Here is a 16,693-nt window from a genome sequence, read left to right on the forward strand (position 1 = left end):
AATGGCCGTTATTTTAAAATTATAGACGGGAAAGAGAGACTCTGCAGTCATATTTCTTTTATTAAACGCTTTTGTTGTTTATGTAACTGCAATTTATTAAAGTGAAATGAAAATTTAATTGAAGGTTATTTTAAACAGACATAATATTTTCAATATTTAGATTATTGAGGTAGTTCCTTATAACACTTTTTTTATCATATTTGATTAGAAAGTAGCTGACCACCGAGATTGAAGTGTTCCAATAGCACTAATGTCTTCCTGCATAAATATCAATTTGTATAATGATATTGTCCAGAAGTTACGGTCCAACAAGCACGCAAATTGCAGATAACTTGAAGAACTCAATCAAGTATCTTGAGCCTATAACCGGCAGATCTGCTTAGCATACAATAATAATAACCAGAGAACAATACGCAATAATCGTTACTACTGCAGTTTATTATGTATGAACTACCCGACAAATCAAAGATGTGTACGATTTGGACAAACCTTCGTATCGTAAAATAATGTTTCCTCATACTGTGCAGAGTAATAACAAATGTTCATATCGTTCCAACTAATGTGTTTAAAATAACTTTTTCAGGTCGCTTCCAATTTTGGGGTTCACTCATATGCAGCCTGCGCAACTTACGACTGTTGGAAAGCGAGCATCTCTCTGGCTTTGCGACTTGCTGATGGACGAGCGTGCCCTCACCAGAGCAAGAGACGACCTCCGCTTCCGTGGCGTCAAGGGAACCACAGGTACCCAAGCCTCGTTCCTTCAACTCTTCAAAGGAGACAGCGCTAAAGTCCGCGCTCTTGACAAGAGAGTCTCCGAACTGGCTGGGTTTAAGAGCAGCTTCATCGTCACCGGACAAACTTACTCCAGAAAGGTGGACGTAGAAGTAATTTCTGCCTTAGCTGGACTCGGAGCGACAGTGCACAAAATGTGCTCGGATATCCGTATCTTGGCTTCTCGCAAGGAAATCGAAGAACCGTTTGAAGCATCCCAGATAGGTTCCAGTGCTATGCCCTATAAAAGGAACCCTATGAGATCTGAACGTTGCTGCGCGCTCGCTCGTCATCTGATCACATTGCACTCCAATGCAGCTAACACACACGCGGTGCAGTGGTTAGAGCGTACTTTAGACGACTCTGCTAACCGTCGTATCACTCTTGCTGAAAGTTTCCTGACAGCAGATGCCACGTTGTTGACATTGCTTAACATTTGCCAAGGTCTTGTGGTGTACCCAAAAGTAATCGCTCGTCACATTGACCAGGAACTGCCTTTCATGGCCACAGAGAACATTATCATGGCCATGGTACAAGCCGGTGGAGATCGCCAGGTGTGTCACGAGAAAATAAGAGTGTTGTCCCACGAGGCTGGGGCTCAAGTGAAGCAACACGGAAAAGATAATGATTTGATCGCTCGTGTGAAAAATGATACCTACTTTGCTCCTATTATTTCTCAGCTGGATAAGATCTTGGATGCCTCTACGTTTATTGGTAGAGCCCCCGAACAAGTCTCAGAATTCATCGAGGAAGAAGTAAAGCCTGTATTGGCTAAATATACAGATTCTCTTGCCAGTATGGCCAAGCCGGTTACTTTGAATATCTAAACGTTGCTACCCAATTTAAATGCTTTGTTATATGTTGACATGTATTAAATAATATTAAGCACATAAATGAAAATGCAATGTTCATTGAATAAATGATATATTTACAAATTACAGCGTATTATTTCTATATTAATAATTTATACAAATACAAAGAGATGACTTCACTATTTTACAATAATATGAACTAGATAATGATGACTCTAATTCCAATAATGAAAATTCATAATGCTTAGAAAGATTTAAGCTGAAAAAAGACAAAAATGTAATAAATAACTATGACATAACATTAACAAAATTGAACAAATAAATAAGCAACTTAAACAAATGAGAGAGACAAATCGTCAACTGCATCAAGAACAAAGAGTTAGAAGTTATTCGTGATCACAATTTTATCACAATTTCGATGGCACGACGAGATTGGCATCTATATTAAACTTATAGAACGTTAGTGAGCAGAGTGTCTCCCTGGCAGGCTGGGCCTTGACTGGGCCAGTTGCACGCTCCTATGCTGGGGTCGAAGCTGAGTTGAACGGGGCAGTTGAATACGTGGAGGGTGAATCTGTTCTTTGTGCAGTCCCATCTGCAAGCGTAGAACTTGTTACATTCCTTGGGGTGTCTGAAAAGACCGGCCCTCTGACAGTCCACAGATCCCTGCAAAGTCTCATCTCTGCTCCTCCAGCCGCCGGGGCCGTACCGGTCGAACGCTTGAGAATCAATAGCAGTCGCTGCTCCATCATTAACTGCGGCAGTGGGCGCTACTTCTTGATTCAATAGAACAGTTTTGTATGTAGGAGCAACGGTAACAGTCTTAACTCGAGATCGGATTCTAGCGGGTCTTTGAGTCGTAGAGACTGCAGCGGGTGTACTGGATACGTAGGTTTCGTAATGTTTGGGAGTCACATTTACATCGTAGCCGCTTTGATCCTGTAAATCTTGATAGTAAGAGTCTTCAGGTACTATGATGGGATTGAATGTGGACGCAACAGCAGGTGCAGGAGTAGCCACATAGTTCGCACTAGATGCTTGTGCTTTGGTGTATCTTTGAGCGTAATCTCCGGCGCTAATATCTCCACGACCCGCATCATCGTAATCATTGTACTGGCTTATATCTTGAGGAGGCTGGGTAGGTTTCCTTCCTTTGAGAACAAGGACAGGTGATTGACAACTGCAGACAGCTCCAAGTTTGCGTACAAGGAAGGGATTGAAATCATTTATCTTGGTTACAACCGCTACTTTAGGTTTGGTTGTTCTTATGGGAACGGTGGATGGTGTCACTTCGTATAGACCTTGCTCGACGGGAGCGTATGTGGAAGTAACAACTTGAGGATTGACTGAGTATGACACGGAGCTTGATACAGGTGCGGCGGTGGTGTACGATACAGGTCCAGTAGTTCCGTAACCAAGTAATTGAGACTTTGCTGTTTCGACGACGATGTTTTGTTTTCTGTGCAATGGCGCTGCAGTGGATGCTACAGTAGCTTCCTGGTAGGGATTGTTCACAACATAGGAGTTATATTGTTGAGAGTTTTGCTCGACCCTATGGCGGGAATGTTCTAGGTCTTGAAGATCCTGGTACTCTGTGGTAGATTTGTATCTGTAGGAAGGTGTTGTAGATTGTACTCTAGGTTCGTAAGTAGAGGACACGAGTGGGGCGGCAGTTGTGTAAGATTCCGATACTAATCCAGCGTCAGGGCCAACTGTGCCAAATCCGAGTAGATGAGACTTAGCTGTTTCAACAACGAGGTTATGTTTGTGTACAGGGACGGAGTCATGAGTCACTGTGATTTGATCATGAGGGTTATACTGTACTTTAGAAGCGTCATTATATCCGAAGCTTTCATAGCTTACCACTCTAGCTCCACTACTTTCTATCGGAGGCAAGTATTCCTGTGCTTGGTATGCGGTCGTAGACTCAGTTCTGTACGCAGGTGTGGTCACTCTGACAGCTGGTCTGGCTGTAGTAGAAGGCGGCAGATATTCGTTCTTAGGTTCGATAGGAGGCAAATATTCCCGAGTGGTAGAAACAGTAGAATAAGTTCTAGGTTTGTACGTAGAACTGACTACGGGAGCCACTGTGGAAACTACTGGTGGTAGATATTCCTCTGCTTTGTACTCTACTTGGATTTCAGGTGCGTGGTATTCAGCTTGTTGGTATTGGGTCCTTGCGGTGGTACTGGGGTAAGAGAAGTGAATAGATTCCACCTTTTGGGGCTGCGCTACATGCGAAGTACTAAAGGAATGTTGCACTACATTTCCAGTATTTTGGGTTTCGTATTGCTGCGAATAACCCTCAGACTTGTATCCGTAATTGCCTTGGTCATGTCCTTGAGACTGTCCAACAATGAAGCTTTGTTGAACGATGGGAGTTGATGCAGTAGATACGGAGTAAGTTTGAGGAGCGACATATTCTTGAGCTTGATGAACCACAGAGCTCTGGTGAGCCACAGGCGTGGAAGCTGTGGATACAGTTGAATAAGATTTGTAGTCATTCCTAGGTGGCACGTATTCAGGAGCCTTGTATTCAACCTTCGGTGCTTCATATTCCGAATAATGCTCTTCGTAAATAAGATTCGCTGGTGAAGTAGACACAGTCACTTTACCAGTATTGTAACCGTGGTTTACATTATTCTGGTGGTAGTACTGGTGAGATACAACACTTGCATCAGAATAAGTCTTCGCACCGCTAGTTTCAACATTCCTTTGGATTTCAGGCTGACTGTAGGAATAACCTTCCTGTTGCACATGCTCATATTGTGCGGGCTGGCTCACGATGTGCTTGACTTCGTGTTGTTGAATCACGGGCTTGTAAGTTTGTGTGTACACTGCAGCAGTAGGTTGAACATACGATACTGGAGTTACATTTTGGGTATATTTGAGGATAGGATTTTCATAAGCCGTCGTCGCCGTCTGGTAAGAGATATCGACCGCGGGAGCAGGCGTGGAAGAAACGGGATTGTACTTGTGTGAGTCAACATGGTGTACAGTTTGATGACTGTATGTCTGTGGCTGGTAGGTCGATGAAACTATCGGGGTAGCAGTGGAATACTCATAGACAGTCTTTGGCTGTTCCACGTATTTGACAGAAGGTTGTTTATAATCATAACCATCCTGAGAATAAGTATGGACTTGACTAGCGTCTACATTATGTAATGTCTGCTGACTGAACACTTGCGGTTGATATGTAGTAGTAACAATGGGAGCAGGAGTTGAGTATTCAAATGCGACCTTAGGAGCTTCCTCGAATTTGACAGCAGCCTGTTGGTAATTGTAGCCTCCAGATACTTGGGAATGAGCATTGACTTGACTAGCATCCACTTTGTGTAAGGTTTGGTGGCTGTACACCTGAGGCTCGTAAGTTGAAACAACAGCAGGTTGAACAGTTGTGTACTGAACACTTTGAGGTTGATAGGCTGCAGGTTTACTGTATTCGTATCCTGTTTCCACATGCTGGCCGGAGTAAACCTTAGTATCTTGAACACTTGGTTGGTAGTTTGCAGTGTCCACAAACAAGGGTTTGTAAACCTTAGAGTCTTCTAACTTATGAATGGTCTGGTGACCGAAAGACTGTGATTTGTATGTAGGCTCAACGTAAGAGACCGGAGTAACATTCTGCGTATATTTTAGAATAGGGTTTTCGTAAACAGTCACTGGAGTTGATTGGTAACTGACTTCGTATTTAGGTGTAGTAGAAACTGGCACGTAATGCTGTGTATCAACCTTGTGGTAAGTCTGGTGACTGTAAGTTTGAGGTTCATAAGTCGAAGTCACGATAGGAGCTGGTGTCGAATATACAGACTTGCCTTCTTCGAACTGAACTGAAGGTTTCTCATAGTTATATCCTGATTGTCCATTATGAGTATTAACTCTGCTGGCGTCTACTTGATGTACAGTCTCGTGACTTACTATCTGTGGTTGGTAGGAAACCGCTGGTTGGACGGCAACAGTCGGTTGTGGCGTCGTGTATTGAACCACAGTAGGCTGTTGATACACAACTTGGGGATTAGCTTCGTAAGTTTTGCTTGATTCTACGTTGTGGATTGTTTGATGGCTAAAAGACTGTGGTGTGTAGGTGGCTTCAGTAGGCTGTGAATAAGTCGCTACTGAAGGTCCTGTCGTGTAAGCAACTACCTTCTTGAAAGGTTCTTCATAAACTGGTGTTGGGGTAGTGTATTGATAGCCAACAGATCCGTGATAAGTTTCTTGATTGTGGCTGAATCCTTGAGGCTTAAACTTGGAGACAGTAATAGCTGGAGCGGCAGTTGTATAAGAAAGACCATCTTCAAACTTAATACTGGGTTTTGAGTAGTCATAACCAATTTCGACTTTAGCTTCACCAGCATTGTAGTTTCCTGCAGAATAGTCCTTAGTTTCATAGCTGACTCCTTGATTATGATCAGTCACGTGGACTTGAGGAGTGACATGTTGTATAGGAATGACCGTCGGTTGGACGTAAGTGACTGCAGGTTGTGAAACACCGAAAACTTGTTTAATACTTGTTTTAGGAGCTTCAGGGACGAAGGTAGTCTTGTAAGTAGTAACGACTGGCAAAGATGTGGTGACAGCGAAAGGTGTAGCTGTCGTAGGAATGCCTGATGATGTAGGAGTAGTGACGAAACTATAACCGTCGAGGTTATGGTTGTCAGTTCCTACGTGGCTTATGGACACTGCTGGCTGCGACACGTGAGATACGACATGAGCTGGGTGCAGAGTCTGAGTGGAATGGCTGTAGGACTGAGTGTGTTGTCCATTAGACCCATGGTAGTTACTCTGGTCATAATAGTTAGCATCAACTAACGTGGTCTTTCCAACCAAACCTACATTGATAGCACCAGCTGTCAAAGTGTGTGAAGAGCCAGTGTAAGCCTTACCATCGTTTATATAGTTACCGGCGTTAGCAGCGCTGTATCCGTGGTATTGTTGGAAGTTTGAAGAGCTGGTAGACTTTCCTTCTCCGATGTGACCATCAGCTCTGTACACTCCTGCGTTATATTTACCCGAGTCGTCGTGATTGTAGGCGCCTGAATAATCAGCAGTATGGCCGCTAGTGTAGCCTCCCTGGTAGCCAGTTGATCCTGAGTTCGTTTCAACGTATGATCCAGAATTGTCATGAACATATCGTCCACTGTTATCGTCTGTATATTGTCCTCCAGAAGTAGCTTGCGAAGAACCGGAGTATCTTCCATAGTCGTAATAGTCGCTGGAGTGTTTGTAGGCAGAATCATCATGAACGTATGGTGCTACAGGAGAGTCTACATGTTTGTAAGGTTCGGCGTAATCTCCCGAAGGATCATGCACGTATGCACCAGATTCATCATCGTAATTCGAGCTTTGGTACTGAGCTGACTGTTTACCGTGAACTGAGTAGGTCGAGCCTGAGTAGCCGTTGTAACCAGCGCCTTGTCCAGTTGCGTAGCCATTGTAACCTGCGGTGTACCCTCCAGTTTGAGCAGTCTGGCTTGAAACACCATGGCCTTGAGCAGATTGACCATGCAGTTGAGCAGATTGATCATGGGTTTGGGTTCCAGCATGAACACCTTTGTGGGCCAATTCAGCATCAGTAGGAAGCCTATAGTCATCCAAAATCAAAGAGCCGCTTGAGTATTTCGCTGGGTTGTTGTATTGTGTTGGTTGGACCAAACCAACAGCAGCATCACCAACATGGTAAGCTACTTCACCATTAGCAGGATGGCCAATGTCCAATGTTTGTCCAGCGTTGGCCAGTTCTTGAGAAGCAATGAAGTTGGTGTCGAGGGCATCGCCCTGAGTGAGGTAGCCGCCTTGAATGCCGACGAGATTGTCGAGAGAAGCGCCAGAGACCAGGCTCTGGTGAGCTGCGACGTTGACGGCATCAGCAGTCTGGCCGTGGAAGCCTGCTGCACCTGCAATGTAAATATATAGTGATTAACGTACAGGATTTGATGAGAAACAGTTGAGAATGTAAATTGGAAGTTTTGTCTATTTTAAAATAATATTTAACGACATTCATAAATCTTGAGTAACTAGGTCTTGAAAATACAATTGAAGCACTAGATTTGAACGTCTCATAATATAAATCGTAATAATAGTAGTGAGGTTGTCGTTACTATGTTTTATTTTATACAGTTGCCAGATACCTGCATACCGAGTTAGACATCAATATCCAAGTTATCATTTAAATACCTTAAAATTAAGTTTCTTACCAGTAAGTATAGCACCAGAGAAGCCATGTGCTTCAGCCTCGTATCTGCCGATGTTCCCACAATTGGGCACGAGCCAGGGCCAGTCGCACTTGAGGCGCTGGGCATCGAAGCCGAGACCGAACGGACAGCGGAACTCGTAGGCGGTGAGAGGGGAGGTACCGTGGTCCAGGCAGGCGAAGAACCAACGACAGTTCTCGGGGTCGGCGTAGTAACCTCCAAGAAAGTTCATCTTTATTAGTATATGAAAGCAAAATTGTTTCGTTAACTATTTTCGGCTCATTTATGGCAAAAGAAAGGAAAGAAAAATTTAAGGTAATATAATAATGCGGGTACAGAACAAGAGTAGGTTAAGGGAAAAAACTAATATTAAGTCAACAAACCTTTATCAGGATTAGGTGGTATCAAAATTTTAAGTTAAGTTATATTTCTATAGTAAAAAAGCGGAAGAAAACTCATAACCAATAGACTTTTTAGAAAAGCCTAGTCAAAGTTTAATGGTTAATTTTGAGCCTAACCTCAAAAGGTCTTTAAAATAAAGTATGAAAATGTATGTGTCCCTTACCTTCATGTTCTGGACAGATGAACCTAGTCTTGGGCACAGGAGCGATCTCAGAAGATCCGGGGCAAGCTTGAGAGTGGGGCAGACTGCCGGGCCATACACATACTTCGTAGCGGGAGTCGAACGCCAGACCCGCGGGACAGTCAAACTCGAACACCTAGGACATTAACACTTATGATATGAACCCCTGAAGTCTAAGAGCAGCTATAATATATGGTTACCTACCCTACATTTTATACCTTAGTAGGTAAGGTAGTGTAGCTGCTATAGATGCTTAGATTTCACAGGCTTTTCAAACCAAAAGCGAATCAATAAACTTCACTTTAAAGAGTATTATTGTTTGAAGTGGAATTAAGAGGCTATATGGACTCTTCTAATGCCCGGTTTCTGAGTAAATTTAGCGGTAGTTTATTTATTCAATAGCGTTTGTTTGTATGAGTTTAAACACTATTGAATAGATAAACTACTGCTAAATATACTCAGAAACCGGGGGTAAATCGGATAGCGAATTTAAATATTATATGTTTAGTAGCTTATTACTATATTTATTTGCTTAAATAATTTATATACCAGGAAACTTACATACATATTAGATCACAAACACAAAAACTAGGTTTTGAAACATTATTTACATATTACAATCAATACCCTCCTCCAATTAGACACGAATATTTCAGATAGTCTGATTTTAACACAAATGTCTCAATTGTATAATGAACGGTAGAGATAAGAGTCAATAATGCATTCATGATCAATTGAAAACCACCAATATTTTAGTACTTTAAAGAATCATTGACTTAAATTGATAAAACTTTTACTGAAACCACAGCAACGAAAACAAAAAAATTGCTATGACAACCAGCACTTGTTTGTTGAGAAAAGTCTGTATTTTCTTGACAGAAAAGGTATTGTTTTGTAAAATATTATTATGTACCTTTTAATGTTAGTGTTTGTCGTGTGTGATAGGATTATTTAGTGTTTTTTTTTTATGAGAAATATATATTTTGGTATGTACAGCATTATCCTGTTCATATTATTATTCCTACACCTTTGTTTTCAAACCTACACCTTTGTTGTAACCAAACCGGTTTGGTTTCTGAGTACATTTAGCAGTAGTTTATCTATTCAATAGCGTTTTTTTATATGAGTTTCAACGCTTTTCTTCTCAGAAAACAATTTTTTTCACATTCGTAAAAAACCGGACTTTTTTTTATATTTAACGATTTTAATTATGAAAGAAGTAACAATAGTGCACTTGTATTGTTAACTTACCGTATATTCAGGTGAGAGTTGATCAAACTTGACACATCTGTAGAAGCGGGCGCAAGAGCGAGGATGTACGAAATAACCTTGACGAGAGCATGAGAACTCAGTTCGAGTGTCCTGGAAACAATACATAAATATTTACTACATTGGCTTTTACATACATAATACCTTTAAGATAAGGTGTAGGCATAGGTGTATGAAGAATGAGGAAAGGTGAAAAAAAAAGTTACCATTAATTTTGCTTGTCCTTTGTAATAGGTGGTTCTATGTAAAGCCTATAAAGTTATATACCACCTATTACCGTGTACTTTGCCCTTAACCCTTTCTATATTCCCGTTTGTATTGTTTACCGCCCAGCCCACAGAGACTATTAGTTAGTTATACTTAAATCTTATTTTTTTAGCCAAATATCTCACGTCCGTTCATCCGATCATCAATTTGAATGAAAAATCGATAAATTAGCGCTTATACTGTGAAAGTGTAACAGACAGAAGAATTTGTGTTTGCATTATTTGTTTCGTCTTCCCAGTAATTAATATCAAATAGGAAAACGGTTCCAATTCGTGAGTTAATTTTAATTTAACACTAGTTAAAGTACGGAAGTCACGATACCTAAGTAAATCATCGGAAATATCAGTCAACATGTCAAATTGTATCACGAATTGCTTTTAAAACAGAAAGTACGTGGAACCAGTAAAATTAAATTAAAACGTGTGCTTCTGCTAATTGCCCATATTTATATCAAGGCCGACAAAAAAAGGAATAAATAATAAATAAGATTTCACGGCCTCTCGGAAAAAATTGGAAAGGTATTTTGAACGACGAAGGAATTTAGCAGCATGCAAAGTCTCCAACCAGTACTTGGACAGCGTGGTAGACTCAAGGCCTAACCCATTCCCGTTTCGACCTTTCCCCAGCAGTAAGGGAAAAATAAAGGAATTAACTTTTGTAAACAGATACTAGGAAAGTCCTCACCTCTCTGATAGAGTGAATGACGCCATCGGAGTCGACCACTTGCGTGATACGGTAGGGAGATACTTGCAACGCGTTCAGAGCGCGGATGGCTCCGGGAGCTGACAGGATCTCGTGTTCCAATGATCTGAAAATAACAAGGGCTTAATCAGGTAGGTAAATGATTCGAAAAATAATTACTCAAGCATTCTTTAGAATAAAATAATTATGTCTTTGTACCAAAATTTCCAAATTTATACACCCATTTGTGGCTCCACATTGCCTAGGTTGCTCATCAATTAAATAAAATACTAATAAAGCTACTCTTAACAGAAGAACGAGTAGTTCGGCATTATTAAAAAAACCTAGTTTCTTTATTGCAAAAGACTTGCTAGAGTTATATTGTATGCTAAGTTGAATTAAAACACCCTTAGGGCTGCTACACCCGGCGGCATGGCCGCTGCGGGTGCCGGCGGGTGACGCGGCTTACTTTGTTCCAAACATTTGAGCATTTGACAAATCTGCGCGGCTTGTGTAGCAGCCATAAGATCAATTATTATAATTAATTATTATAATTATCAAGCTTACCTAAGTACAGCAGCTCGAGGCGCTCGGCTCTGCTGGTTGAGCACCTTCTGCAGCGAGGCTCGGAGCGTGGGGCCGCACGAGGTGGTGACGTCATGCTCGCAGCCGTGCAGCGCCAGACCCGCCAGTCCACGGACACGAGCGTACTTGCCTTTCACGTCCACTGACGATGCGTCCTCGAAGGAGATCCATGTTTTATCCCTAAGACGAAATTATATGTTAAAATAAGAAATTGATGTGAATGTGGTGGATATATTGTAGGTGTGTTTGTTTGTGATCCAAATCTAGCTTTGCGGTGCATAACGTCATAATACAGTTATATTACGTGACATAAATTTAACTGAGGAGGAGGAAATTTTATTTGTAAGTATCTTGTGAGTCTATTAAAAAAACACATATCTGTGTTTTTTAAACTAAAGACGGGCGTCGAAAATTTATAAGTCGAAATAAAAACTTATTTTCAACGAATAATAACACGATAAAAACTTTCATTTACTATTAAATGTAATCTCCAAGACACGCCTATCATATTAAAACACAGAAACGCCTACCAAAATTCATTCCGCAAGTAACAAAACCGCAACACTTACTTAAAAGCGTAAGGCGCGGACAAATCTTGATCTCTCTCCAGAGTCCATCGTCCATCCTTGAGGTACAAGCACAGTTCCGCTTGATCGATCTCCTTGGGGTCATCGTCTAATGTCGGACTGCCGGGAGTACTGAGCGTCTCGTTAGCTAAAGTGAACTGGTGAGCCGTGGCAGGAAGACTGATGACTACCTTCGAGGAAGGCACGCCGAGACCCACAACTAGGTCTACTACTGAGTCCTGAAATAATTTATGTTAATTAGCATGTGTTATATAAGTTTCATTGGGCGTCACTGAGTTAATGTTTAAAGGTTTCAGTAACTTATCCTTGAACTATTTTTTTTAACTCAATTAAACTTTTTATATGTATTCGAACTGAGATTTAATCATAAATCAGACAAATATTCGTATTGCATTTCTTTTGAAGTCAGCCATTTTTGGGGCACATTGCAATGCAGGTAGGTACTCTAGTAATCGTCAGCAAGGTCTTTAAACACTAACAACAAATCCAACAGTATCAACGTTTATTTCGTTACCATTTCAATTACGTCATTTGTAGAGATGAGAATATAATTTTTATGATCTACGTCTGCATAAAATGGAAGCAGGAGACCAATTTTAATTATCGATTGCATTGAAATGTCAGTGCCACCTGACGTTTATAGCTAGTTTACGGGAACACTCGTCCTTTAATGCACCTATGAAATTAAATTGAATCTAGGTACATCAGGAACACTAAATATCAGAAATTGGGTCTTATTTTTCTAGCATTAGGTAACTATAGTATTATTTTACAGAATGTAGACTGCAGATTTTTAAGTCCCCTTGCATAAAAGTGCAGGACGCGACGTCGAGGGCTGGTGCGCATCGATCGCTCGATTGGTAAATGGGCCGACCGAGTCCTTTGCAGTGCATCTACGTTCCGTTCACTTTCCACTAAACCAATTTGTGTTCGAGTGTTTTGGAAATTGAATTATTTCAAAATTGTAAGTGAATACAAACCTAGTTTAGACCAGACACAATATATTTTTCCTAAATATTGTCTTAGGCTTTTCCGGCTATGTCGACCAATTTTGACTACTTAGGCACTTTTTGGGATATTAGTTTATTGAAATCTGTTTATTACCTAAACAAATGTAATTACCTAAACCATCGTTACATTATAAAATAGCAAACAGTAATTAGTCAACTTAATTTACATTTAAACCAAACTAGTAACAAGTAACCGCTAGATGGCCTTTACACTATTTGCGAACACCATTTATCAGCCAAGATCACTTGCAATAAATCTTAAAAAAAAACACTAATTAAGTGTCATCCATTCACGATTAACCTTCAAAGTTAGGCCAATTGTGATGCACCTGCCAATAACTGGCCTACATACCCTAAATTGTATACATTATTACCAACGTAAATACTCGATCTGACCACTGGAATTTAAACCTTAATTCAATGGTAATACGGTACATGTGAACGGTATGTTTCGATTGTATAATTGATTTTTCTCTCGTTGCAGTTTGCCTTCAACTGAGACGCAATGAATGCGTGACCGAAATACGGATGACGGATTATAAATGTTGTTTTATACCAATGATTGATTCCTAATTATTGAAATAACTTTACTAGACGTGTGGGTAATTACTTGGGAACTGGTTTAAGATTTTAAACGCCAAAATATAATTATCTTTAGAGTTAGTTCTATTCATTTATCATTTAAAGCTAATTGCAGTTGAAGTCTGCACTGCTTACTTACATATTTGCGTTTTTAGTTGATGTATTTTTTATTTTATGGTTCTTTATTGTACAAACAAGAAAGATGAAATCTGCTTCCTAATACAAATCCTTTAAATGTTTATATTTAATTAAAAAAAATAGATTTCTAATTCTTCGATCGAAACTTAAACCTTCTAAAAGCGTTTTTATAGGTTTAATTGTTCACGCGAAATCCGCTAAGGGCGCTGATCGATTCTGCATACTTCTCAATAGTTATTCGCTAGTCCATAGTCGATAGAGCTAACTTATCGCCCCTTTACTTTCGCCAGATGTCTTTAGATACAATCTACAGCAATTAATCAGTGTTAATCCGTTACCCCAATCTGTATTACCCAACAATAAGTAAGTAGTAGTTCTTCAACTATTTTATATAAGACGTTCACGCGCTCTGTATCAGTTACCAGTATCACATTACTTTCCTATGACTTGCTCACGTGTTAATGCTTAGTTTTGTTTATTTTGTTTAACTGTAGGTACATTGTTTGTGCTTGTTAGAGAATTGGTTAAACAATAGTTTTTTCTTTTTTATGAAACAAAAAAGCTATTACCAAGTTATACGTAACACATTCTTTTCTTTTATTTAAGTGACAAGTGCGTTTACGCAATTTAAGGCTTATCATTCAAATATATTAAGATGGCCTTTTTTACGACTTATGTGTTAGTAACGGATACTTCAGTAGATAAATTGACTGCAAATGTATGCAAATCTGTCATATTCTATCTGATGAGCTACTCTATACATATTGAGAAGATTTTTTTTTATTTCATTGAAGTATATAGGTATTATTGAGAAGTAGCAAGAGACTTTTCACGTAGATTACAAAATAGGATCATGTTTTCCAATCTAAAGTTAATAATAATCGATTAAGAAATAGAGAAACGATCAGAAAAGCTGTCATCGATTCTATTAAGCCTTACCTTTATTTAGCCCTACGGGGAAATACGACGTTATGTAATAAATAGGTACATTTATACGGATATTGAGTAAACGTTTTCGGCCTCATTTTAATGGGAAATGATCGAAGTAAAGCGATTAAGTGAAACCTTCTTGTTTACAAACCGAATATGCATATATTTTACCGTAATTTTAGATAATCATCATTTAATGTACAAATACGCTGCTGATTTATTGAAACTTGTTGTGGGAGTACCAAGTTTACAAATTGAAAATGAAGTCTCAAGTTAATAAATATTGGAGTACGTAAGTATTTATTTATCAAATCATTGACTACGGTAATTGGTACTCAGTTAGAAGGGAGGAGAGACAAGGAATGAAATCGAATTGAAACGTTATTTAAAATGATCATGTCCTGCTAAATCTATTAATTGACATCCATAAATAACTGCTCTATAATTCTCGTTGCGTTAAAATTTAAGCCCACGCTTAAACTTAGTAACTACCTATATAATTGATAACAACCTTGATGAATGGTCGCAAATAAGCAGTTTTTGGCAGTACATTAATAAATGTTAAACTTTCGATATTCGACAATACCGATAATACAGACTCGCGCTACAAAAATATATTACGGTACTTACAGTATTCATCATATCCCACATGCCGCTCAATCTGCTGGGGTGATAAGTCATCTTCTTCACCACACCAAGATTATGTGTCTGCACCATCATGAGGTCCACTTTCTTCACCAAGGTCCTGAGGTCGTAGTACTTGGCCAGGAGTTCAGGGTGGGAAGGTAAGGCCAGGAACAGAGGGCCTCCGCCAGACGAGGTGATGGCAGATCGAGCAGCCTCGACCGTCGCGGATACCTTCGTCTTGTTGAGAGATTTATGTGCATCGTAGATTTCCAGACCTTGCACGTGTTTCGATTTTAGAAGGGTGCGCATGTCCTGTGGAAAAAAAATATGGGTTAGTTTAATTTGTGATAATATTGCAAATCTATTTTATTTATGTCGTGTTGATTCGGATTATTACCTATACAGAGTTTTGTCATTTTCAATCAATATTGGAATTTGACTGAAAACGACAAAACACTGTGCAGTAATAAAAGGACTTTCTGTCTTACTAATAAAAGTTGTTTATGTTTAGATTCTCTTTAACAAAACTATTTTTTTAAATATCACAAAATCAATCCCGTAAAAGAACATGAACTACTTAAAACAAATGACAAATGCATTTAGTTTTTCTTTTAATATCTCTCCAATTTTTAAACTTAGAACGTCAACCATGAAACTTAAAAAATGTTGAATTTAAAAACCTAATGTAATGTTAAAAGGCCGTATATGTCGTGTCAAAGCCACATAAAACTCATGATATCCTGTTGTTAAATACCATTTGGTAGTACACTGAGTTAGTTTCGTTCCCATTTAGACTTATATCCTGATAACAGCCTACAAATTAACCTTATATTTTGTACCTAAGTATTAATAGATTTACGAGATTTTAGTTAGCGTGTGCGGTTAAACTAATGCGTACATATTGATTTATGTGGAGGAAACCACTAATAAAGGCAGCTAAACTGTTGCGAAATCTACTTTAAACAGGAAAATGTAATCATTTTTTTAGTCCTTAAAAAACTTTGAAGTAGTGTTGATTGGTTCAAGTTTCTTGTACTGGGCTGATTTATTTTTAATATTATATGGCACTTGGTTGACATAATCCTTGATTTTAAAAAGTAACTTTCAATTATGTATTTATATCTTTTCAGATACAAATCAGTTTACAATTTATTGTTTTCTTTCTTATTTGTACATTGAGATTAAATGACTCAGGGATATTATTGTAAAAATTTAACTTTACACCAGATATCAATTTTTAAAAATAAATGATTACGTAATTATATTAAACTTTTTAAATTACAGCAGTGTCCTTTTGTTGTATAAGTAACATGGTTCCAATTAAAATAATCATTTTACGATCAGCAAATCGGTTAAGATTGCCATAAACGATATGATTTATTTGACATACGTAATCACACTTTTTTTCGATATTCTCTACAATTAGTAATACAACCTGCCTACTCATTTGTTTCAAACTAGTTAGACAAGTGTCCCAAATTATGAGAAGCATTTCAAATCAACTAGTTTGAAATACTTCGCTCCGTTTCGACTCATTTCGATTAAAATTTCACCGCCTGCTCCTCTCCTTCCCTCTTCCTTTTATTAGATCCTTGAAGAGGCAGACTTTTGGCAAAAATAATTCCATGTGGCTAGCGGTAGAGATTAGAGTCTATCTTCA

General features: G+C 39.1%; 2 protein-coding genes across 2 annotated transcripts in view; one reads left to right on the forward strand and one right to left on the reverse strand.

Moving 5' to 3' along the window:
• The window catches only part of Adsl (adenylosuccinate lyase), a 40,878-nt gene extending 39,172 nt beyond the window's left edge, over positions 1-1,706 (forward strand). The window contains exon 3 of the mRNA XM_076117726.1: positions 584-1,706. Within this exon, the coding sequence (XP_075973841.1) occupies positions 584-1,598 (1,015 nt within the window). The 3' untranslated portion in view covers positions 1,599-1,706. The remainder of the gene's footprint in view (positions 1-583) is intronic.
• Positions 1,679-16,693, reverse strand: part of LOC142975077 (uncharacterized) — a 37,343-nt gene continuing 22,328 nt past the window's right edge. The window contains exons 2-10 of the mRNA XM_076117731.1: positions 15,037-15,345; positions 11,729-11,964; positions 11,142-11,339; positions 10,578-10,701; positions 9,609-9,719; positions 8,340-8,493; positions 7,778-7,990; positions 7,143-7,477; positions 1,679-7,049 (exon numbers count right to left, since the gene is read on the reverse strand). Coding sequence (XP_075973846.1) covers positions 2,034-7,049; positions 7,143-7,477; positions 7,778-7,990; positions 8,340-8,493; positions 9,609-9,719; positions 10,578-10,701; positions 11,142-11,339; positions 11,729-11,964; positions 15,037-15,345 — 6,696 coding nt within the window. The 3' untranslated portion in view covers positions 1,679-2,033. The remainder of the gene's footprint in view (positions 7,050-7,142; positions 7,478-7,777; positions 7,991-8,339; positions 8,494-9,608; positions 9,720-10,577; positions 10,702-11,141; positions 11,340-11,728; positions 11,965-15,036; positions 15,346-16,693) is intronic.

This window comes from Anticarsia gemmatalis, chromosome 8 (genome assembly GCF_050436995.1).
Source record: "Anticarsia gemmatalis isolate Benzon Research Colony breed Stoneville strain chromosome 8, ilAntGemm2 primary, whole genome shotgun sequence".
Taxonomy (NCBI): Eukaryota; Metazoa; Arthropoda; class Insecta; order Lepidoptera; family Erebidae; genus Anticarsia; species Anticarsia gemmatalis.